Source organism: Talaromyces amestolkiae, assembly GCF_001896365.1.
Source record: "Talaromyces amestolkiae strain CIB chromosome Unknown scaffold19.1, whole genome shotgun sequence".
NCBI lineage: Eukaryota > Fungi > Ascomycota > Eurotiomycetes > Eurotiales > Trichocomaceae > Talaromyces > Talaromyces amestolkiae.
In genome coordinates this window covers 107,491-131,281 of record NW_024468055.1, presented here as the reverse complement: position 1 = coordinate 131,281, position 23,791 = coordinate 107,491, and the positions used below count along the sequence as shown (strand labels likewise).

The window sequence follows — 23,791 nt, the reverse complement described above, 5'->3', positions numbered from 1 at the left end:
TGTATGATATCCCTTCCTGATCAAGACTCAACAATATTTTTGCATCAAACAATATTTAATTTGGCATATCCCATTCCCTAGACAGTTCCCTTGCCTGAGCGAGCTCTTCCTCGGTCGGCATGTTGACCACCATTAGATAGAGGACTTTCTGAACTTGGATTAGCACGTAATTGACGAGAAAAAGAGAGGAAATGAGGGAAATACCTGCTGAAGTAATCTGCCAATCCCAAGCGGCCCGTTGTCCGACCTTGCCCGGGGAATAGGCCTTTCGCGTCCTCCGATATTCTGATTCTCCGAAACATAAGAATCTTGTTGTAGTTGCTGCTGCTGATAGCCATTTTGCTGACTCGCTAATCGCGACGAGTCCTGGCCTCGCTCACTAACAGCCTGCGCCGCCATACTTACCAACCCAAACAATCCCCCAATAGGCCCGCCACCACCTCTCGAATACGGGTCTCGTCTACCCAGAAGGTCTGTCCTAGCTCCTCGGCCACCAAAAGCATCCTGTCTGCCACCGAGCCTGGCATCTATCACGCTCGTGATCAGACTTCCTCCAGTCCTTCGACCGAACGCTCCTTGTGGACGTGTCTGCAGATTTCTGAAATTAGGAGGATTGAATCGCCCCAGACTGACGAGCGAGTATATCGAGCCGCTGTGGATAGGGTGATTTGGGTCGGAGTATTTGGACGCAAATGTTGGATTTACCCCTTTGGTGAGGAGGTTATCCGGATTCTCGCCGGCCTATCGATCATGTTAGTCCAATCTCCCCCATACTGATGTAATGGGGGTGAAAGATGAGACCTACAAATTTCGCCTGCGCCTTCCGATCCATATAATCATCCACAAACCTCTTCCCCCTCTTCATCTTATTCTTGAGCCCCTGCGATTCCTCCTTCGGCACAGATGCAACATAATCTAATCCAGGAAACACGAGTTCGGCAGTCTGCATGAACTCAAACTCACTCGTTGTGCCGCTCGAATATTTGAATTTGTGTGACATTTTTCCTAGGGTGTTTTCTGTCTTTTGAATAACGGTGTTTAAGTCGACATTCGTGGTGCGGCTGTTTGTTGCGCTGGAGTCCCATGTCATCACGAGACAGTATAGCCCTCGCGGACGGAAGAACTCGGTGTTGAGTTTGTCGAGGGCCTTGTTTTGTCTATGTATTATCAGCTTCGCATGATCGACAGAAAGACGCGAAAGGGAGAGGCAAGGTACCGATATCTAGACTGCGTCTCCATCGCGATATTAGTCGCAACCATAATAGCCAACGAAACCGCGAATCCGATCGCGCTCGGCAACGCATTTGTCGCAATAGACGCAAGATTGAGCGCGTTGATCCATGGGTTCGCGAGACTAGCTTCGTTAAACGTCTCGATAAAATCCAGCCAGGTAGCCTGATCAATGCCCATGTTCGCGAGATCAGGCGCATAAGCGCGAATGAAGCCACGCTTCTTGCTTTGCGGCCTACGCTGCGGGATTACGACTGGGAACTCGAGTTTGTATCCCGCCGCTGCCTGAGGTGTTGTGGTAGCAGCCTCATATGATGGCGGCGGCGCAGAAGGATTGATGGTGATACTCAACGGATGCCGAGAGAGAAAAGCAGCAATGACTTTGTCCGGGTTGGCTGCGCCGTTTTTGGATTTGTGTTGTTGCGGTTCGGAGCCCTCGACGAGTTCGTCCTGAGCTTCGTCGAGTTCCCATTCGCGTTCGTCGTCGTCGCCTTGGATTGGTGTTTCTGATACTTCTCTTTCTTTTTCTTCATGGGGAGATGTTGGGGTGTGGATGGATCTGGTTTCATCTTCTGGTGGAATCTGTTGTGCCGCATTTCCCTCTAGTTCCTGCTGTTTCCGAGCAGCCTTTTTGGCTTTGTTGTGTTGGTGTACTTCGGTCGCAAATGCGATGCCCGAAGCCACCTTTTGGGAGATTTTGCCAATGGGGCCGTTGCTAGACATTCTGTCTTGGCCTATTTGAGATGTCTTCGAATTTTGAGATACGAGGAGTCAGAAGCGACTTAATTGTAATTAATTGATGCCTAAAGAGAATCAAACCCTTGCGGTCGATCCTCCCCTTTTATATCCATCAACACCATCCATGCTATCTAGAAACTCGCGATGTCGTCCCAATTCAGACTTTCTGAATTAGGCTAGTATTGCGAAGTGGGTTTATGTTCAGCACATATGATTGGCTACGGACACATTGAAGCTCCCAATTTGCTGAGCTAGCCCCCATGTTAGTCGCTCCACCGTGGCTAAGCTTTATTTTTTCGGCGCAGATCGATCCAGCCCCCCTAAGGCTAAAATTCATGTCAACTCGCTACGTTAAGTGCTATGATATTACATTGGTCATTTTGATGAAGAACTGTGTTGCCTGGAATGTTGCCATTGACTTTCTAGAAAAAGGTTGCATTGCGGGTGAAACGTGGATGTCTGAACATCTACTCCCCACGGACTCTGCTGACACGGTGCTGTGTTGAATCAAGAAATCGTGGCATGAGCTTATAATCATATGATAATGAATCAAAAATTGACGGGGACAACAATCAAATAAAGCTGAGCGTGCGTACGCACAAAGATCGGTTTTATGCTGAGATTTAGGGTTCAGGAATCGTAAAAGACTGACAAAGGTGAACATATCCGGCAAAGATTTGATGCTATTCTCAGCATTTGACAAAGCGTTTCGTTTCGGAGAGTTGTAAAGTATATGCGGCATAGGTACGTTAATATACTTTGCTGCGTACCAGCAGGCTTTGTGGGAACCAACACAATATTGTGATGCTTGTGTATGTTAAAACAGCGTATACGCACTTCTGTTAATATAGGGCTTTGAACGGTTGCGAACCATTCATAGAATGTTCTCGCATTTCACGCTCGAATCTGAAATGATATCTGTCGGCTTCTTTTACCTGGTAGAGTCCGTACATCTGAAACAATGATTTGAACAAGCGGCAACATGATCTTTTTTGATTTAAAGATCTTCGGAGAAGTGTATAGAAATAAATACAAACATGAAACAAAAGTTGATCTTGTATAACAACCATCTACATTCTTATAATGCTGCAGCAATAGCCTGCTGATAATTATCATTGTTCACAGCCAGCTGTGCCTCCCACAACATAGCACCACCAAAGTTCGACAAGCCCAATCTCTCGACTTGCTGCAAGGACGAAACCAAAGTTCCCGAGTCGACATACCCTTCGTCCCCGTCGGCATCACTAGCCACAGCTCCAATGAATAGTTTGGCATCACCAATTCCATCACTCCAGTTTTGGACAGCATCGATGAACCCAGATTGAGCAATATCGCAATCACCGTTGTTGTAGAACTGAACCCAGACATAGTCGAGTTGTTGGCAGACATCTAGAGGGACTGATTGATCTGGATAAGGGCATTGGGGAGCTGCTGTGAGGTAATATGTTTTGCTCGAGTCTTGAGCAAAGTTGGATCGAAGTCGGGAGACGAAGGTACTGTATCCAGTTGGATCTCCGGACTCATTGTCTATTAGAACTGTCAGCAAGGGCCTCTCTCATTCAACTTTTCTGAAACACACCTATATCGAATCCATCAAGTTTGACATCCCCAAATGGGCGTAGCGGAGTGAGACTCTCATCGGTACCACCGCCAAACAAACTCCACAGCATATCAGCAACATTATTCGCCTGATCATCACCGGACAAAGTGACATCGGCATCCCCAACAGCTCCACCAAGACTCATTATAACCAGTTTTCCAGAAGACTGGCATGCCTGAATACTATCAACTAGAGATGAACCATCTTGCAAGGAGGTTGCGCCGGCATCTTGTTGTGCTTGAGAGGGCCCATCTAGAGTACTTAAACTCAAGGTGGGATATCCTCCATCGCCATTGAAGTAACTAACAAAGGCAAGATTGACGATTTGATAGGAATCGTCGGAGCAGACGTCAGATAAAGTGGTGGTGTCGTCTTCCGCGCCCCAGTATACGCTGAGTTTGTTTGTTGAATCTCGTTGGTGAATGGTAGGGTATGCCAAAGCCGTGGAGGCAAGAGCCCCGGCGTATAAAAGTGTTTGAAGAGAGTGCATATTATTAACCCAAAAGCGAGTTTATTTAATGGAAATGAAATATAATTTTAGTCAACCTGCGAGATACTGAAATGAATGATAGTATTCTCTAAGGAAGTATGGATTGAAGTCCTCAGCCTGAATAGTTGAGATATGATACAGTTGTCACTGGGATATGTATACATATGACATTCCCTTAATGAAATTAAAACATCAACTTCCTGAAGTGGAAAATCGTCCAGTGAAAGTCCTGTATACGTATTTTGTAAATCGATTTCTCGTATGTTGCATTGGGCATGTCATCCAGGCTTGGACTCGTGAAAAGTCCTCAAATTTTGAAAAGAATATCGGGTAAAGAGTAACGTGATATAGTTCGATGAAATCTGTACCGTAAATCCAATAATTCAAATTGTTACCCTGATTAAGGGACCCCTTACGAGCGGGCGAAGTTATAGCCAGTTTCCGCTTCGGGTAAGTGGGCTAGGTACAATTTTCGTGGACGTTACATCGAGTAATATAAAATCTAGGGGCCGTTCTGAGATCTAAAATTCAAGGTAATCATAATCCCTGTCCTAGGCTAAGAAACTATCTTCTAGCGACTTAGTTTGTGCATTATCGAAATTGTACAATGCCTAGGTCATGCATTTTCGCGATGAGCATGCATTCACTTGACATCAACTCAATAGCACTTTTTTTAAAAACACCTACGACATATTTACCTCAGGAAAGGTATTTCAAATCACTGGGAGATGAGAATCGTCGCAATTGATGAAAGACTTTATTAACAATGGGGTTGAATTGTCAACCATTCCAATAGCTCTAAGTATCTTGAAACCAAAGATAGGCGCATCTGTGCTGAAGTACCGACGGCCCCCAATAATAAGATACTGATCAATAATTTGAGCTGAGAATGGAGTGACTGCATATGCAGGAACAAGATACCAGTCATAAAATTATTTGCCCTACATTCGATACTGCTATGATTCGAATTTCATGAAATTGTTCGTTTCGAGTTGTTTACACCCCGGAACTGAGTACAAATGATATTCAAGTCTTCTTCGCCTCTTGAAACGATTCCTCATGGTTGATCACAGTGTGCTTGAATTTCTGAGCACTAACTTTCTTCTCAAACAACAAGTCCAGTTCCTCAAAAGTCCTCCCCTTTGGCTCCGGCAGACGAAAATACGTCCACACCAAACACAAGAAGCATGAACCAGCCCAGAAAAATCCTGCTTTTCCTTTCCAGTTCCATGCTGACGGATTGAGCATGTAGGAAGTTATTACTCCATTGATGATTCCGATCACGTTATACAGATTCCGTCCAAGGACGATGGTCTTGGTTCGGAGACGACTGGAAGGAATCTCCGCTACGATGGAGAATGCTACGGTGCCCACGGTAATATCGTAAAACAGCGTGTAGGCCAGCAGTAAAGATCCAATGACCCATCCGCTGTTGGTTGACTTGTCACCCACAGCGACGAGGCCGATAATGAGGAGTATGGTGAACATGGATATCAGTCCGCCGAGGTATAGCGCTCGCCGCCCAAAATGAGTCATGAAAAACCATGATGCAAAGACACCGACAATTGCTACAGCATATAGCGCCATCGACATGTCGAATGAATACGAAACAGATAGCCCGGCCTGCTGAAAGAAGTATGAAGAATACCCCATGAATGCCGCACCACATAGATTCTGTATTGCCCACGTTACGCAGACAATCTCCGTGCGCCGAAGATCGATGCCCCTGAAGCAGTCCAAATATGAAGTGCCGCTTGTGAGTCTTCGATCAAGTGCATCAGTGTGCACCATCATGGCAATTGTCTGGTCAACATCAAAAGTCGAATCCGAGATCTCGGGCCGTTGACTTGTTAGTCGAAGCAACGCTTTCCGCGCATCATCAACTCTATCTTTTCTGACCAACCACCATGGCGACTCTGGTGCGAAACAGATACCAACTATCAGCGGAACTGGCCACAACCACTGAAGCGCAAATGGTATTCGATAAGCCCACTGATCAGTGCGGTTAAGCAATCCTCTCAACACCCCAGCGGCAATTAATTGGCCAATCCCCCAGCAGACATTCACATAGGTGGTTAAATAACCTCTAAGCACCACCGGACAAACTTCCGATGCGTATGCCGTGGTCAATGTTTGAAAAACTCCCCACGGAATCCCCATCAATATTTCCCCAACTTCTAACGTCTCGATGTTGGAGGCAAAAAAAGGGATAAAAATAAAACAAGTCAACGCGCTCAGAGATGCGATCATGGTAAAGCGGTACCCATAGCGTTCTGACACGATTCCATTAATCAACAAACCGAGAATTTCTCCAACATTTGCACCGTTCGACAGGCCTGATTGCCAAGGCGCTGTAACTTGGTAATCGCCGCTTGAAGTCTTTTGTCCGTATCGGTTTGCGAATGCTGGAAATGCGTAGAAGCTTTGCATGAGAACAACGTCGTAGCCTTCCATGATAATTGCTGTTGAGAGAAAGATGGACCATCCGATTGCTTTCGGGTATAGCCGTATTGCTTGCCACAATGTCATGTCATGTTCGTTGGCAGTCGCCCGTAAGGCGTCTATGGCAAGTTGATCGTCATGGAGTCCATCAGAGGCCTTCTCCAGCTTTTGACTGGTGCGATTGTCTTTTGACATCATGGTAAATTCGTCGATATCCTTTTGTGTTGAGGGTATTCCCACAGAACTCTTCAATGAAAAGGTAGTCAGGACTTGAAATCTGCCCCATTTGAGTTTTGGCTTTTCTTTTTCCATAAGACACAATTCATTGATATGTCACATGGACGGCGATAGCATCCCTGTCATCGATCGACAAAATAATGCGGGGTAGCGATATAGGTTACTCATTGAGGTGAGGTTACATTTACCCTTGATCTTATTTATTCAACATGGTATTGATTTAGTTAGAGTACCCTAATCGCCTCGGTCAGAACTACCATGTGTTAATTAACAGTGCCAATCGGTAGGACTATTGTTTTGTGAAGCTTGATACTATTAAGCAGTGTAAAGTAGCTAATGATTTATTTGTATACAACCTCGATAATGCTTCGGAGAGATTGTGGAGACGATGAGACCACTCGAACATCGAACCGCTCGTCAGCCTTCTTAACAACCGTGTGCCATTCCTCCAAGGTCCGCTCTACAGCATTTAAGAGAGTGAGCATTTGAAGATCCGTAGCGGCAAGCATGCGCATAGCTGCTCGAGGCAAGGGGTATTTGCCCTCAGCGTCCAGGCTGGGAAAGACGGACTCAAACATCACAAGACGACTGCCAGATTTGAGGTGGGTTGCAAGGTTCTCCAAAATCTTAACAACATATTTGTCAGGCCAGTCGTGGAAAATCTGCTTGACAATGTAGACATCGGCCTTGACTGGCTGAGGAGTAAAAAAGTCGTGAGCTTGGAAAATGACTCGTTCTGATAATTCCTTGGGAACCAAGGAGCGGAAAGCAGGCTCAAGCTCGGGTCGATCTTGAACAACAAGTGATAGCTTGGGATATGCTGCAGCGAGAACGAAGGCATCGTGACCACTAGATCCTCCAATCTAATAAATCAAAAGGTGTCAGTACAAGGACGCATCATTTATCTGATCTGAACATTGAAGACTTACATCGATGACCTTTGCTTCACCGAGACTAGCCCAGTCATAGTTATCCCTCATATATTCATTGATGCCGAATCCTGCAACCGCAGCAGCGGCTTGCATAGCTTCCGCGAAGCGTTTTTCTCTGAACCCTTCAGGTTTCCCTTGTGGTTGACCCTTAAGATAGTCCCAGTACGATACAAGTTTGCCGGTCTTGTCGACATCGGCGACACCCCAACCGGACTCGTAAACCTCCTGGCTCAAAGTGGGTTTTCCAAGACTGAATCTCCTTAGCGATTCCGGGAAATAGTAATCTGAGATACGGGTTTCCTCGGCGTTGTGAGCAATCATGCTGCGCATAGGGGGAAATTTAAATAGAAACGCCGATGTAGCAGTATGCTTGACTGAATCACGGCCAACGGGGGCAAATAGTCGCATGGTGAATGCGTATCTCAATATGCGACGTACTACTTCCTCGGGCAACTTAGTCGCTTCGACAATTTCGCTGTAAGTGGCAGAACCACCAGCAGGGACGGCGGACCAGAAGTCAAATTGGTTTAGAACGTCCATCACCATAGTGTCATGATTATTCTACATCAATTAGCAAGATGTTCCTGAAACGCTCTTACATTGTACAGGTTGACTGACGAACACAGGGTGCATCAAACTGTAACTTTCTGGGCCCATAGCTAGATGCAGCAAATCTGTCGCCGACTCCATGAGCTGAAGGCGGGCTATTTGAACTTCCGGAGCCATCGGGTATCTCTCGGGGCCACCTTCTGCAAACGATGGCGCAGGAAGCTTATGTTCATCGATATAAGAGGAGATGGTGCTTGCTGCTTGCGTGATGGCAGCAGCTAGACCGTTGAGGGTTGGATCTGACTCGGGCATTTTGACGGATTGGAAGGTCTAAGTAAATCTCAAAATTTTCATGAGTTTAATCGGGAATTCAAGATTTGTTCAGTATAGTCTAAATTGACCAGCTTGTAACGGCGGCCTATGGGGGGTTTATATACCCTACAAGATTCTACTACTTCTGCCAACACAACACCAATGAACTTTTTGTTCACATCAGCCGCACCCTGAGATTTTTGAATGCTTACCCCGATTTGTCAACCTAGTTGATCCATCCGGGCTTAACAAGTGCGTGGGATACGGCAGGAGCACTGACATTGTTTCCGTCCAAGGATGAAGGCCAAGGCCAAATAAGATTTAAGCGAGTCAGGATCTAAATGACCTCATTTGTCAAACTAGCTAGAATTCCTGTCAACATTACCACTATCGCTAGTTGTAATCCATACCTTCAAGGACATTCTAGCCCTAGATGTTCTCTTGGCTGCCATGACCAGGTCTTGCAAAAAAGAAAATAGGTGAAAAATCGAGTTGGATCGTGTATTGAATTGTACTGTGTCTCCAACTAAAAGAGAGCAAATTATCTCCATCACGTTACATACAGAAAATAAATAGCAGGCTGTGTATGCTAATTTAGTAACGGGATTTTCTGGCAATACTTCCAACGAGGTCAAGCTGATATCCAGTGGGAGCTCACAGTGAATATATGCGCTGCGCTCACTATATTCGGGATAGCGGTAAAGTCAACTTGTCAAGAGCTGATATCTAAAATCTCACCAACTTGCTTCACGGGCTGAGTATCTTTTACGGAGTAAATTACCATATGCAACCCAAACTCCCCTTCATGATTCTATGCAGTCTATCAGCACGGCCGCTTTACTTTATCTAGCGCAGCGTTACGGCCGAGTAATCAACGAAATCAGCGCCAGCTTTTCAGCTCCGGACCCACTTGATGATCTAAATCGAGGGGTAGCAAATTAATTGGTTGTGGAATTGCCAAATTCCAGCTACAGACTACCCTTTCGAACCATCATTGATCACGGACAACAGCGTCTGCCATTTTACGCACCATTATGTCCATCAACGAACCCTATCCTTCTGAACCCCATGTTCATGCGACACGTGGTCTTCATACCAACACAGCCATCCTTTTACATGGTCGAGGGAGCAATGGACGTGAATTTGCGGAAGACTTTCTGTCTTCGCAGACAGTTGATGGCAAAAGTCTAGCGTCCCACCTTCCCGGTTGGCGCTGGGTGTTCCCTACTTCACGCAGCAGATGGAGCACTCGTTTTGAAGAGGAAATATGTTCATGGTTTGATGCCTATTCTCTGACCGATATCAACGAGAGGTCTGATTTACAGATACCCGGGTTGAGAGAGTCGATGGTAGATATTCTAGAGGTTATTGAGAAGGAGATTGAGCTGCTCGATGGAAAAGCTGGTCGCCTTTATATAGGTGGAATCAGCCAAGGAATGGCTACCGCCTTGTGGATATTGTTATGCTGCACAGCACTGAACCGACATCAAGAATCAATAGGCGGATTTCTGGGTTTCTGTGGCTGGTTACCATTTGCGAATCGATTGGAATCTCTTGACAAGCAATTACATGGCCACCACTCGTTGGCGCGCGGGCTTACTTCAGGAGAAATTCAGAAACTGCTTGTTGAAATGTTTCCCAACATAAAGGATTTACAAAGCACGCCACCAGCCACACGCGAAAATCAATTTCGCATATCTACACCAATATTCCTGAGCCATGGCACGGATGATATTTGGGTACCAGTCGAACTTGGGCGACAAGCAGCAGGGATTTTCAAAAACCTTGCCAACCATGTTGAATGGAGCGAGTTTACAGGCGCCGAGGAAGACGGTCACTGGATAAAGGAGCCCGAGGGATTTGATCAGATTATAAAATTTATTCAGAAGCAATCAGAGCACAAGTGATAATTGATATGACCATCGGCAGCAAGATAAAAATTGTGTTTCGTACCGAGGTCGTATACCCTTCAAATCATGATCAAGAGTCATTGGTCTTTCCAATAGTGGGCTTTCCAACACTCGATCTCGACTATAACAACTTTGATTAGACAATACCCCAGTTCGGGATTCCATCACTTAAGGGTTAGACTTTTCAGTCTTCCGCGGTCGCCTCTCCCAAAGCCCGAAGCATGAAAACAAAGCCGCTGCAGAAAATGCCGTCAAAACAATATTCTGCCTATTGAACCCTTCAGCAAAGGCAACGCGTACGGCGTGTTGCTGATTTGGTGGCAGATGTTTGATTGCATCAAGTGAGTTTGATATTGCCTGAAGCTCCTGTGGACCAAGCAATAGTGACAATTTGCGCGTCACATGGTCGTTGAGAATCGTGGCACTAATATTAACATTAGCCAATAAACCATACTCACAGATTAGTCTTGAAGGAAAAATTATTTTACCTAATTGCAAGCCCAAAAGTTCCTCCGAGAACACGAACTTGTGTCAATGCGCCCATAGTAACAGCTATTTTTGTGATATCAGCAGGAATCATTAATAAACTTGACATTCAACTATCGGGATGACCACTGACGCAAATCATTTTCGTCCGCAACAAGCGGCGCAAGGTTGAGAATTGTACTCAGAGTCAGTCCAAACCCAATGCCCATCACTACTTCGAAGCCATACTGTTGAGGTGGATAATTCAAAGTATCTGTCGGCAGTGAACAAGTCAAACCCATGCCGATGATTTGAATGACTGCTCCGGCAATAACGAGATAGACTGGCGGTACTTTTCCGTTTGATGTCAGAAGCCCAGAAGTTGCTGTCGCTAATGGAGAACTAAGTAAAAGAGGCAAAAGTGTGACACCGGCGTGTTGGGAGCTGAATGCATATACTGCTTGAGCTCTCTGTGGTATGTTGACTACGACCGAGGTGAATGGGAATCCTAAAAAGAATGATGCCCTTGAAAAAGTTATTAGGCGGTCATATTCACTTCATTGGGCGCAAGGGGTCAGTCTCAGGAACGTACGCAAACATAGACACCATCAGTCGACTTTTGAGAATTCGCGGTGGAAAGACCGGTTCTGGGATCTGAACTGGTCTCTGCTGTAACCATATTTCCCACATAATGAATCCAATGAATAGTACACATCCAAGCACCAATGTAGCTATGATCGTGACACTATTCCATCCGTAGTTGATTCCAGCACTTTCAAAAGCAAAGACAAGCAAAGCGGATGCAGCAAGCAGGAATCCTACACCGATAAAGTCGATCCGTCGCAAATTCTTTAAAGACAGCTTTCTTCGGCCAACTGCCTTGTTGGATGATTTTGAATTGGGGTTTGAAGCGGAAGGCAGAGTGATGATAATAACTGCACTGGCAAGAAATCCCGCTGGCGCACTTTTTGTCCACGTTGTGATCAGCATTACTTCAATAATTCGATGGTCGAATCGGGGACAGACTTGAATAAAAACACCCATTTCCATTGCCCGCTCTCTGATATTGCTCCTCCCATCAAAGGTCCCACCACACTTGCCAAGGCGAAAACTGTAGACATGAGAGCAATATATTTAGGCATCTGTCCCGACGGGATAATTGTCGGTGCTATCACAAGCGTTAACGAATAGATTCCAGAGGCCCCGAAGCCCTGGAAAGCGCGAAATATTATGCTTGAGGATCTTTAGCTATTACCATAAAGGGTTGATAATGGCATTTCCCAACACTTACAGCTCAACAATGTTGGTGGATATTCCACACAAAATCGAGAATAAAATGAAGCTCGTTAATCCGATTATGAACAATGTCTTCCGGCCCAAAATATCCCCGAGTTTTGCGTATATTGTGAGAAACCCTTTTTATCGTCAGCTTTGTTTCAATTCATCCGTTTCAGGCCAATTAGGGCTATCGCACCAGTGTATGTCAACAAATATGCAGTCACTATCCAGTCGCGTTCGTCGAAGCCGCTCAATGCGTTGGTAATCGAGACCAACGAGGTGCTGACAATTGTTGTTTCTACTGTCGACAGGAAAAGTGCTATCCACATTCTATTTCACCAACGGGTTAGCATGTTCTTCGACTATATTTCGGGTCGGGGTCCGCTTCATMCCCGCCAGTCAAAACATGAAGCCTCCATCCCGAGAGATACGTCCTCATCTGCTGTTGCTCTTCGATAACTTCTGATCGGACATCTTGAGCTCTGCTTAATGTATTCTCGGTTGAAGGTCTTCGCTCCTCTAATTCCATTTTTCGGGTTCGGCTATATTGGTCTAGGAAGTGAGCGACGGTCAACGAGATGCGAGGAAGAGGTAACGCATACTTAGTCGAAAAAGGTGTGTATTACAAAATAAATAAAGAAGAAAGTGAAATTCTACTCATCTTACTTAAATCTCGCAAAGCACTTGACCCTTTTCCCTGACCAAACCAATAAGGGGCATCTCGTTAACAGTTCCAAATTAGGCAATCGATGCGGTCATGTGATTTACGCGTGATATAATCGTCGATGACTCTTGGCCACAATGACCAAGAAAGCCCTCCAAAGATGAAATCAAATTGACTCATTTCTAGAAAGAGCTAGAAAAGAGGGTGCTATTTAGTTACAGAATGAATATTGTTCGTACAAAAGTGTCGCGGACACCATTCTCACCTGTTACGAAGGATGCAATGCCCACTTTTCGCTCTATCTCCGACAATCTATCGGCATTCAAATGACTATGATCTGGGGAACACTTCTGAAGTAGTGGAATATATATGTACGCCGGTATCAAAAATAATAAGACTAGGATTGTCAGATCGGATGTAGATATACATGTTGTTAAGTAACACTGAAGTTCGTAATGAAGAACCGATATCACACTGAAGGCTGACAGTGGTTGGTATCCTGATCAACTCAGTAATGTTGTTTAATGTATGTTCTTAATTTGATGAGGTATCTCGTCGTCTCGTGTACATGGTAGATGCGGAGAAGTACGTGAAATTGGTAGGGAAGCATTTCCATGAATAAGGTATTTCCTTGCACCACCCTCCGATTATTCAGGGTAGTGCGAGAAACAGCGTTGAATCAACACTTGATAGATCCGGCATATGACTATTATTGATTCTAATTACACGAACATTGTATGTTTCAATACTTTCCATTCTTCACATGTTCACAGACCGGCGAATTAGCGGAGCAAACTTCCAACTAGCTCTATATAATTTGATATTAATACGACGTCGTGTTTGTGTTTGCGATTACTTTTGATCGGAAAGATCAAAAGAACTGCCTAATTGGATTTTTAGTAGAGCCGGTTGGAAAATTCGATGTCTTCGTGCCATGGGATGGTGGTACTACATATGCAACTACCAAATGCTTGAATAAGTGGGATGCGGAGTTCTTCCTAGCATGCATAGCACTTCAAATGTTCTAGCCTGTGTTAAATCTCCGCATTTCGACCCCCATGACCTTTACTTAGGTTGAGGAACAACCGTCCCACTGTAGGCTAAATCTGCACTAGAGCAATTCTGTTACAACCGACCACTGAGTATCATCAGCGCTAAGAGCCTCCGTCAGCCTCAGAGTCAATTGGGGTAGCATCGCCTAACCCTTCTAGAGTAAGAGCTCGGTGCTTGAAACACAGATGAAGTGGTGTTTCCGAGAATTCTTGTTTCAATTTTACGGGTCTTTTGGAGAAGTAGCGATGGATACGCACATCTAAGATTCTAAGTTGCATTACTACGAGAGGACTATTATTAGGGGACGATATTGTGGATAGTCATCAATGTCGATCCTAACAAGTAAAGAAATATAAAAGAGTCTTTTTTCACCTACTTTGTCGAATATTTTAGATCATTGCCTGTCTACGTAAATCCAAAATGGCATTCATCCGATCAACTGTGGTCGCAGTTCTTGCGACAGCGACCATAGCAACAGCAGCAACAAGTGGAACAGGCAAAAGAGGTCTTGCATATAACAATAATAACGTTTATGGCAACGCATCCTATGCGAATGAATTCTTTGCCAACTCGTCTCAAGTGACTTGGGGCTATGATTGGGGTTATCCCTCATGGAACCTATCGTCTGTTTTCGAGTTGTAAGTACCGATTCCTGACTCGACGAGTCAACTTCAATAAATATCTTAACACATTGTATAGCGTCCCTATGCTTTGGGGATTACCCTCCGGCAATGATCCAGATTGGACGGCCGCAGTTAAGACGGCCGGCACAGTTAATATCCTCGGATTCAATGAGCCAGATCTCACATACTCCGGCTCCTCCAATATCCTCCCTGCCAACGCCGCTCAAGGCTATTTGACCTACATGCAGCCCTACGCCGACATCGTTCGAATTGGTGCCCCCAATGTCCTCTGGAACAACTACGACAGCACTTCGTCTGGCGGTGATTACAGCTCCCGAGTATGGACAAGCTATTTCATGGGCAACTGCACTGGCTGCCATTTCGACTTTGCTTGCATTCACTGGTACCAGGACTGTGAACCTGGAAATGGCGAGTCGGGCGCAGATTGGTTCACAAGTAACGTCACCGATGCTTATAATACGTTGCAATTGCCCATTTGGATCACGGAATTTCAATGCTACGGAAGTGACGATCAGCAGGCAACTTTCCTGGAAAGTGTTATTCCTTGGTTGGACAGCCAGGACTACGTTGAGAGATATGCTTACTTTGGGGTCTTCCCTGACTATTTGCTCGATGATGCTGGCGATGCTCTGAGCGCCTCTGGACAAGCTTACGTCTCATCATAATCCTGCGTACTCAATTAGCAGAGCATGTTCGATAGAGCATGTTCGATAGGAAGGATGCAATCATTATGAATATCAATCAATAATTTCTGCTTTCTGTAATAGACCTACTACTGCGTACCGTTATTGTCACGGCCTTACATTAAGGATAGAATATCATAGCGGATGAGTGAGGGGGGTATGTAACTTCATCTCATAGAGGGTCAACACAGACTTACGTGAGAATTAAAAAATTTGACCAGTTATGGGACGTTGACATATCGAGTACCGTCTCCAACAACCTTCCCGGTCCACAATCCGGGACGATCCGCAGCACTGCCACCAAACAACAAATGAAATTGCCAGTAGCAGTGGCCGTGAACTTGCAACGCCAGCAACTCTGAGCACTAGCTAAGTTTTAGGGACCATTTATCGGCTTTTAGTGCCTGGATAACACCCAATAAGGGCACGAGCGGAACTTGATTCAGTGGCAACAAATGCATAATTCGATCATGCTATTGTTAGACTTGGCTGAAAAATTACTATTTATAAAAAAAGATTGCATGTATATTCCAACATCTATTCAATCGATGAGGCTTTATTTGAATTTGCTTAATACAAATCCACAAAAGCATTTATATGCGACAATCTTTCACTGCCTGGACTGGACATCTCATGTCGCAAGAGATCGTTCCCAAGAAAACATACCCTGGTACGCCGATTATAGGCAGGAAAAGACAAGACCACAACAAAAAGGAAAAGAGCTGGACCCGGAGATAACCTGGATAAAAACAAACCAAAAGTTAGAACTTTGCTCAAATTACACGAAAATCAAAATGGCAGAATTCGTCGGAGCCATAGGCACCGTCGCCGCTGTTGCGCAGATGGCCGAATACGCAGCAAAGGCTTCCTTGGAATTCTATGATTTCTTAAAAACGATTAAGAACGCTCCTCGTGAGATTGTTGACATAACTCGCGACATCAATACCTTCCACAAACTTGTCTGCAACCTTCAAGGCTCACTAAGCTCTCCCACCGTGCAGGATATTGTTGGCCGGGACGCCGACATCAGCCACGCACTGAAAGCGCTGGAGGAGCCCATGGCGAATTGTTGCGATGTTTTTAAAAGCTTAACAGAAAAATTGCAACCACATTTAAAAGAGGATGATTCCCCCGGGACACCTGGAACAGAGAAAAATGTGATAGATAGCGATTCGTCAAGCAAAACAAATCGGAAAATTAGTSGAGCCGATATGAAGTGGTATTTTAAAAGGAGAGAGGTGTATGGTTTGGTGTCACAGTTGGAGCGAACCAAGGTCACTTTTGCAGATGCCATGGGCAGCACCACCCTGTACAGTCCCGCCCTATTCCCATTTTGCACGAGCATGGTCGAGACGAACACATAGGTGAATGATATGTGCTAATGGAAAAATTACCAGACTTCTTACTTTGAAATCGGCAGCCATCAAAACAGAACTGCCGGAGTATACGAGCACACAAAGTACAATTCCATGTGAATTGGAGAACGCATTCAACCAAGACGCCGGTGCAGCCCTTCGCAAATTTGCAGATACAGCTTCTACCATGAACTATCCGATCACCTCAAAAGATAATACGGAGGAGAAGGACGAACGAAAACCGGAACTGCCTCGAAATAACAGTACTTTGACCAAGATGCTAATTCAAACGGTCAAAGATGGATCCATTACGGATACAATCGAAGCCCTAAAGGTCGTTGATGTGGATAGTCAAGATCAAGACGGACGAACTGCACTTTCATGGGCTGCCGAGCTGGGTAGACCTAACATTGCCGAATTACTCATCCGCAGAGGGTCTGCTGTTTCACTCCGTCAATACACCACTAACCGCCATGCTCCAAATAGGCCTGATCCAAAACAATCGAGTGGTCGAGTTCCATTACATTGGGCAGCGGCTTGCGACAGACCAGTTATTGTCAGCCTACTGCTGCGCAATGGTGCTAATCCTAATGCAAGGTCGACTGTTGGTCGATCTTCGTTGCAGGAGGCTTCTATGAATAATAACATCAACATTGTGAAGACATTGTTGGAAAACGGCGCGGATGTAAACGCGCGAAGTTATAACCATGTATGAAAGCCCTTCTGATGCGATGCTACTCTCCCTTCCATATTTATTCTATCTGTCTGAGCTTCACTGATTGGTCAATCCAGGGTTGGACGGCGATGCATGAAGCAGCATTCTACGGTCACCAAGAGATGACTCAATATCTCTCCGAGCGTGGTGCCTGGCTCGACCCTCTGACCTCGCCAAACCTGAAAACACCATTACAAATGGCCATGACAACCAAGCAACTAGTAGTGTCACGAATGCTCTTAGATTTTGGAGCAGACCCTAACGCGCAGATGTTACATGACACGACGGCTCTACATATAGCGGCTGCCGGGGGATGGGTTGTAGGGATTGATTTACTTTTGAAAGCGGGCGCATTGATCAACGCGAGAGATGCGATGTTACACGAGACGCCGCTGCATAAAGCGGCGCGGAATTTGCAATTGAACGCTATCGAAGCATTGCGCAGAAATGGTGCTAATGAGGAGGCAAGGAACATAGATGGTCACACTTATCGCGATATTGTGGATTTCGCGCGTCTCGATCCCGACAGTTGGTTTATTCCGGTGGATGATCCTTCCATTTATCGATGAACGACTATATTGATTTGATCACCATGGATCCCGATCTAAGAATTGCCGCAATATACATACGAATATAAATCATAAGTGGCAATAATGCATATAACAGCGAATGATTTTGTCTCCGAAAACGCACCGGGTTGCCCATTCTCTAGTCATATCGCCAGACCTGGCAGGTAAAAGTAGCTTCATATCACAGGTCGCATGGGTTCGTGTTTTTATTGTACTGCAGAGACAGCAATCCAAATTCTGATTGGAAATGCCTATGCCCTTATCAGTCGCAAGCACGATAAATTGATGTCACGCGGTTTTAAAAGTTTTTGGACCCTGCCTGATGCAGCACAGAGAGCGAGCCGTACATCCGAAAACAGGACTAGGCATGCAGCTGAAATGCAGGTTTCATTTAATTTTCGATCCGTCGTGTTCCGAAGTTCAGTCACGCATAATGTTTTGATCCATAAATACTGTCTCTATAGTATTGAGATCATTTGGGAAGAAATTTATCACCAAGCTGATTGAAACTGCTTCATACGCATTTAAGCGTAGAAACTCTGCAACTTGACCTTACCATATACATCGATATACTACAATGGCTAGCTTGTTTTCGGTCCTTCAGCGTCATCAACTTTTGACTACCACAACAATTATAATTATAGCATTATCCATACCTGCTTATCGAGACTATAAACTTTTTATTTCCTATGGCCCCGGCGGCCCTCCTCACAATTCCCTTGGGTGGTTCTTCTCCAGGTTCCTCGCTACGCCGTTTGGACAAGAGATGTTCAGTACTGCGATCTATGAGCAAAGGATCCTAGCAGGCGAGGATATATCTTATCTAACCTTTGTTGGCGGTCAAATACCTCATCGTGATGGGGTGACGCCAGCTGTTAGTCCACATGTTGTACCACAAAGACAAATCGATCAGCTTTCCAGTCGAAATATTCAAAAGGTCTGTTTTCAATCAGTTCCCGCATTCTTAAAGTTTTAACTAAATGAATATATCGAACAGGAACTCGTAAAGGCATTCTACGCCTTGGCCAGCAAAAACTCTCACATAATTAAAGTGGCACCTTCAAACGCGGAAAAACATAGCGACGCAATGTGGCTCCTGGAAAACATTACTCGCGCACGCGAAGCATACCAAACAGGTGGGGAATTAGCACATATCCACGAAACGGGTGATCATTCCCTTCATGTGGTGCTTTCTCCGGCGGATGCTAAGAAGGTCATCGAGGCTGGTTGGGGCCAGCGCCACGCTTTGGCTGGATGGAGGCCGTTGGGAGGCAGGCTTGAGAAAATTGTAAATATTCCGGCAACGTATCTGCTTATTTATACACCAAGAACGGCGGATGAGATTGAGGTAGTCCTTGAGATCGTTCAGGCTGCGATGCGTCATATGAGTATGGGTGCGGATGTGTTTTCCTAGACGTTCTGGTGCCTTAGCTGACATATATTTCTACCACCTATGTATACTAAAATGCTTTCAGGTCACCAGCAGATAATGAGCAATCTTCTCTCTCAATATTGAAATTATGTATTCCCTACCTCAAGCAAGAAGAGTGGACATTAGCGAGATGACCGAGCTAGTGGGGAAATGACAACAAGCTGCAGATCACGGTGAAGCCAAGGAGTGTGTTGTATCAAGTTCGTTGGTGATTGTGCGTAAATTGATCAACAAAGTCCGAAACAATTCACGTACTTGGAAAGTCTGAAGAAGGACGAAGTCGAACCGAATTGGATCGAATCCCGTCAACGGGTGCCATATCCAACATTGAACTTCAACCCCGGTGTATATATAGACAATCAGATACAATGTCATTTGCCACGAGATTGGCTACTTTGTCGGGTGGCCTAGGTATGGAGAACTGCCACCACTCTACGTACCAAACCAGTGCTATCATCTACGGCGCCGATATTATTTCCCAAAGAGTAGGATCAAATAAGATGAGGTAGGTAGTCTTCACCCAAATTCGACTATTACTCGAATCTCTTTCAATTCAGATTGAATAACCGGAGCGCTTTGATTTCCTTTTGCATGAATCCTAGCTAGAACAGCCAATGCTTCTTTGATACAATTATTTTGAAACAAGCTACGCAGAGGCTCAGGCCAGAAGATATCAAGGCGCCGACGACGGTGCCTGGGATGAGTTGGAGGGAGAAACACAGCCTCCAGGCTGCGTTGCCAGAGATATTCAACGCCCTATATTGGACCCAATAAGCGACCAACAAGCTCACAGCGATACCAGTGTGATGGTTTGAAATGATCCTCCGGCGCCCAACCAGTTTACTGCCCGCTCAGTGATACACAAACCTTGATTCTGCGAGGCAGTGATAACAGCTTGGCTGATAAGATATACCAGAACACGTAGCAGAATTGCCACTCGCCGACCCAAGCGGCCAGAGAACAGAAATCTAATCTGTAGTGACCCTCCAAACTCTACGGCTATCTGAGATGCAGTCATAGTTCCCTGTCTGTATGCAGTGGGTATGTGGAAGTAGGAGAGGAACCAAGGCATCGTGAGAATTCTGCTCGTTGAGGCATTTACCCAACCATAGGCGAAGCCTGCAATTGCTGGTAGAAAGGCATAGTAAGTTTTACACCATAGCGACAAGTCTATTGTTGTTGTCATGTTGAGGGGCTGCTTATGCTAGAGACCTGGGTGCCTAGATCAAAGAAGAGTCAAAGGACAGATACTGCCCTCTTCATGAACAATGTAGGCAACGTAGGACCATTTGTTATTTTCACTGAATCATGGAATTACAAAAATACTAGGCTCATGCAAGAGATTAGCGAATACAGCAGCTTCGCACTTGGGTAACACACATCACCAGGACCGAGAAGTCCAGGCTGGTGTTGAAGTTCAAGGAAATCTGGGCCATGTATAAAATAACGAGTCTGTCAAATAAAGTTTGAAGAGCCATGCCCTAGCTAGGCATATTCATCCTTTTCTTTGACTAAATTGTAAGATTAATCTGCATTAAATGTCCACAGTCAGCTCTTAACAGCCACATTAAGTCGAAAGTAGAAGACTTGAGTAATTGGTGTCCCTTTTCTTTTTTTTTTTAGGTGTTTTCTTGTAGTGTAGTAGGAGGGGAGTCGGTAGTAAGACAGGAAAGAAGTTTGAGGATGAGAAGGGAAGACAAGATAGGATTAGGTGGGAGAGGCTGCTGCTTAGCGAGGAAATGAGTAGCTCATTAGTTAATTAAGAAGAGAAACAAAAGCTGCAAGGCCTAATGGAACAAAAAAACACAAACGGGCCGGAGAAGAAATTGTGGTGGCAGTGCCTKGGTCAAAAACTGCTTGCAAACGGCCATTGGTGAAACTTTAATACCAGAATCGTAAACCAAATCGTTGCACCTATTATGAGTAGAGCTACAACAGCGTTGTCTTTTGGAAACCCATATTTTATATCAATGGATCATGCAGCCCATCAGTATTTGCCTACGCAGATGAAGCTAGCAACAAATTATATGTATGTTTGTGATTAGCCATGTTTTTGTAGGGTCAAATAGTCCGAATGTTCAACATTTGGATAAGAAAATAGCAAAATTTCACCTTGAAAGTCAAGACAATGTGGTGATGCATCTCAGGCGTGACTGATCTATAGACATCAGAGCGTACATAACAGCCGCGCTAGCTTCTGCTAAAATCCAATACTGGCAATACACCATTGATCAGCACGTGCGACTTTTGTAGTAGGCTGTTTAGATGCCGTCTCATGGAAGCAGACCATATATATATATGATTCGGAAAGTTATGCTCAATGTAGCCTGTGACTAGAGGATAAACCCATCGACTTCATATATATATCTCGCTGTACTGATTACGTTTGCCAGAGTTCGCTAATGTTAACTGTTACCAAACGGCCATCGATCCCACGAGACTTCAGCTTTTTTGCAGGATTAGTTGAGCCTCGACAAGTGTATGCGTGGTAAAGAAAAGTTTCACATTATTCATTTGTTCCCAATCGGCGCAAATGACAAGAAGCCTTAGCCCTTGTCGTCGGCCTTATCGCTCTGTTTGAGTCTGCTTTGTTTGCATCCTAGTACCCCGCCCTATTGATTTTGTTACAAATACAAATAATTACACGTACGTACATGTTATACCATTGCGTGCAGTTAACGCCATGTCGCAAAATTTTCGTGCATCATCTAGATTCAGCTATTCATCTAAATTCGAGGTACTCAGCCGATCCGTGCAGAAGAAGCTACTCCAGTTCCACATTGATTCGTCCCCGCTGATCTAATTTTGTCTCTTATCAACCCGACCCCAATTTCCCTTTAAGGACATTGAAATCCGTAAGACGTGTAAGTTACAGCCTCAGTGGGTCATGTTATTACCATTATTACTGTAACGGTCGCCGATTGGCCGTTCTGTCATTTTCGTGGGATTGTATTTTATTATATTCGAATGCTGTTATCGGAAGCTGGGGTGTCCTGGAACTAAGACTATATTGTTTCATAGCTCTTGGTTAGCTGTGTAGTACAAGAGAAATTTATGCAAGTGCAATTGAGTCACCTTCAGCAACTTTAAGTGAGCTTCATCTGTATCAATACAATTGCTTTTAAAAATGCAAAACATACAAACTATTGCATCTGAACTGCCCGCTCTCTTCGAGCAGTATGCAAGGCAACTGCCTGTACCACCCTGGAAGCTTACCTATTGGCTGGGTCTTCCGTATATCGCATACAGATTAAATCGCTACTTGAGTCGTCGAGCATTGAATAACGGCGTTACCGATTCTTTCGACTGGCACAAGGAGATCATCCTAATTACAGGAGGTTCTAATGGCATCGGTGCTGCTGCGGCGCAGAAATTGGCTACAAAGGGAACTAAAGTGGTTGTCCTAGACATTTTACCACTGACTTATGACGCTCGTGAGATACCCATCTGCTAGCAAGCTTTTGCTCCTCAACTGAGAGAGCTAATTGATTTCACAAGCCGAAAATCTGCACTACTATCGATGCGATTTGACAAACTTTGACGAAGTTCAGGCAGTTGCAGCCACCGTAACTCGGTATGTCAAGCTATTTTTTTTTCGCATGTAAGATGCATCTAATATGCATGAATTTATTATTGACCAACTTTGGATTCAGCGAGGTCGGCGCACCTACATGTGTCGTAGCAAACGCSGGAATCTGTCGCGGCAAGCCATTGCTGSGAGCCACTAAACGTGATATCGAATTGTAAGTACATTCAGCTTCTAACAACTACTATTCGCATTAACTGATGTTTACAAACTTTAGAACATTCGGTGTCAATAGTCTCGGCCTTTTGTGGACCATCAAAACATTCCTACCCTCGATCGCCGAGAAGAACCACGGCCACTTCGTGATGCTTGCCTCGCAGACGGGACATCTAGCAACAGCGGGGGTAGTAGACTACGCAGCCACCAAAGCCGCTACTTTAGCCATCTACGAAGGTCTTCAGACCGAATTACGCCATGTCTACAAGGCCCCCGCAGTGCGCGTATCATGCGTATCACCGTCTGCGGTGAGCACCAAAATGTTTACAGGCATTAAGTTGCCTCCTTCAGTGCAACCCTTACAACCTTCAGACGTTGGTTCTGCAATTGCTGAGATATTGTGGAGTGGCCGAGCGCAGAATATCATGTTGCCATCTTCGGCTTATATATCGCCCATTACGCGTGCACTCCCAGATTGGCTTCGAATCGGATTGCAGGAGTTTGGCAAGGACATCATGACGGATTTGAATCCTCATAAACCGTTGGATTGATTTTCACTGTGTGCCCGACCACCGAGGTCAATTAGTTCTAGGCCTGAACAATTACCTATTTTTCTAGTATTTGTTGCACCCATGAGTAATCCGTTCGCGAATAGCTACTTGAGTATCTTCAAAGTATATCGGCACTTGAAGAAGTCGCATTAAAAATGATATCTCTAAATTTAAGTTTCAAATAACTTTTCAAGAACACA

The 23,791-nt window shown here is 45.0% G+C and overlaps 9 protein-coding genes across 9 annotated transcripts; 5 read left to right on the top strand and 4 right to left on the bottom strand.

Annotated features, from left to right (window-relative positions):
* Window positions 1-55: 55 nt before the first annotated feature.
* On the bottom strand, window positions 56-1,953 carry BHQ10_008376 (uncharacterized protein; the record flags this gene model as incomplete). The annotated part of the gene is made up of 4 exons (XM_040881174.1): window positions 56-148; window positions 205-741; window positions 806-1,157; window positions 1,217-1,953. The coding sequence occupies 4 exons, from the start codon at window positions 1,951-1,953 to the stop codon at window positions 56-58; spliced, it is 1,719 nt and encodes a 572-aa protein (XP_040736878.1).
* A 1,093-nt stretch (window positions 1,954-3,046) lies between these two features.
* BHQ10_008375 (uncharacterized protein) lies at window positions 3,047-4,058 on the bottom strand (the record flags this gene model as incomplete). The annotated part of the gene is made up of 2 exons (XM_040881173.1): window positions 3,047-3,495; window positions 3,548-4,058. The coding sequence occupies 2 exons, from the start codon at window positions 4,056-4,058 to the stop codon at window positions 3,047-3,049; spliced, it is 960 nt and encodes a 319-aa protein (XP_040736877.1).
* A 1,026-nt stretch (window positions 4,059-5,084) lies between these two features.
* Window positions 5,085-6,698, bottom strand: BHQ10_008374 (uncharacterized protein; the record flags this gene model as incomplete). Its single annotated transcript, XM_040881172.1, has 1 exon — window positions 5,085-6,698. One exon carries the CDS (start codon window positions 6,696-6,698, stop codon window positions 5,085-5,087), a length of 1,614 nt encoding a protein of 537 aa, XP_040736876.1.
* A 380-nt stretch (window positions 6,699-7,078) lies between these two features.
* On the bottom strand, window positions 7,079-8,530 carry BHQ10_008373 (uncharacterized protein; the record flags this gene model as incomplete). Its single annotated transcript, XM_040881171.1, has 3 exons — window positions 7,079-7,600; window positions 7,667-8,230; window positions 8,288-8,530. 3 exons carry the CDS (start codon window positions 8,528-8,530, stop codon window positions 7,079-7,081), a joined length of 1,329 nt encoding a protein of 442 aa, XP_040736875.1.
* Window positions 8,531-9,564: 1,034 nt separating this feature from the next.
* On the top strand, window positions 9,565-10,437 carry BHQ10_008372 (uncharacterized protein; the record flags this gene model as incomplete). Its single annotated transcript, XM_040881170.1, has 1 exon — window positions 9,565-10,437. One exon carries the CDS (start codon window positions 9,565-9,567, stop codon window positions 10,435-10,437), a length of 873 nt encoding a protein of 290 aa, XP_040736874.1.
* A 3,883-nt stretch (window positions 10,438-14,320) lies between these two features.
* BHQ10_008371 (uncharacterized protein) lies at window positions 14,321-15,209 on the top strand (the record flags this gene model as incomplete). The annotated part of the gene is made up of 2 exons (XM_040881169.1): window positions 14,321-14,538; window positions 14,600-15,209. 2 exons carry the CDS (start codon window positions 14,321-14,323, stop codon window positions 15,207-15,209), a joined length of 828 nt encoding a protein of 275 aa, XP_040736873.1.
* An 812-nt stretch (window positions 15,210-16,021) lies between these two features.
* Window positions 16,022-17,866, top strand: BHQ10_008370 (uncharacterized protein; the record flags this gene model as incomplete). Its single annotated transcript, XM_040881168.1, has 3 exons — window positions 16,022-16,536; window positions 16,625-17,291; window positions 17,375-17,866. The coding sequence occupies 3 exons, from the start codon at window positions 16,022-16,024 to the stop codon at window positions 17,864-17,866; spliced, it is 1,674 nt and encodes a 557-aa protein (XP_040736872.1).
* A 1,087-nt stretch (window positions 17,867-18,953) lies between these two features.
* BHQ10_008369 (uncharacterized protein) lies at window positions 18,954-19,280 on the top strand (the record flags this gene model as incomplete). Its single annotated transcript, XM_040881166.1, has 1 exon — window positions 18,954-19,280. One exon carries the CDS (start codon window positions 18,954-18,956, stop codon window positions 19,278-19,280), a length of 327 nt encoding a protein of 108 aa, XP_040736871.1.
* Window positions 19,281-22,425: 3,145 nt separating this feature from the next.
* BHQ10_008368 (uncharacterized protein) lies at window positions 22,426-23,591 on the top strand (the record flags this gene model as incomplete). Its single annotated transcript, XM_040881165.1, has 4 exons — window positions 22,426-22,732; window positions 22,797-22,872; window positions 22,952-23,041; window positions 23,102-23,591. The coding sequence occupies 4 exons, from the start codon at window positions 22,426-22,428 to the stop codon at window positions 23,589-23,591; spliced, it is 963 nt and encodes a 320-aa protein (XP_040736870.1).
* Window positions 23,592-23,791: the final 200 nt, after the last annotated feature.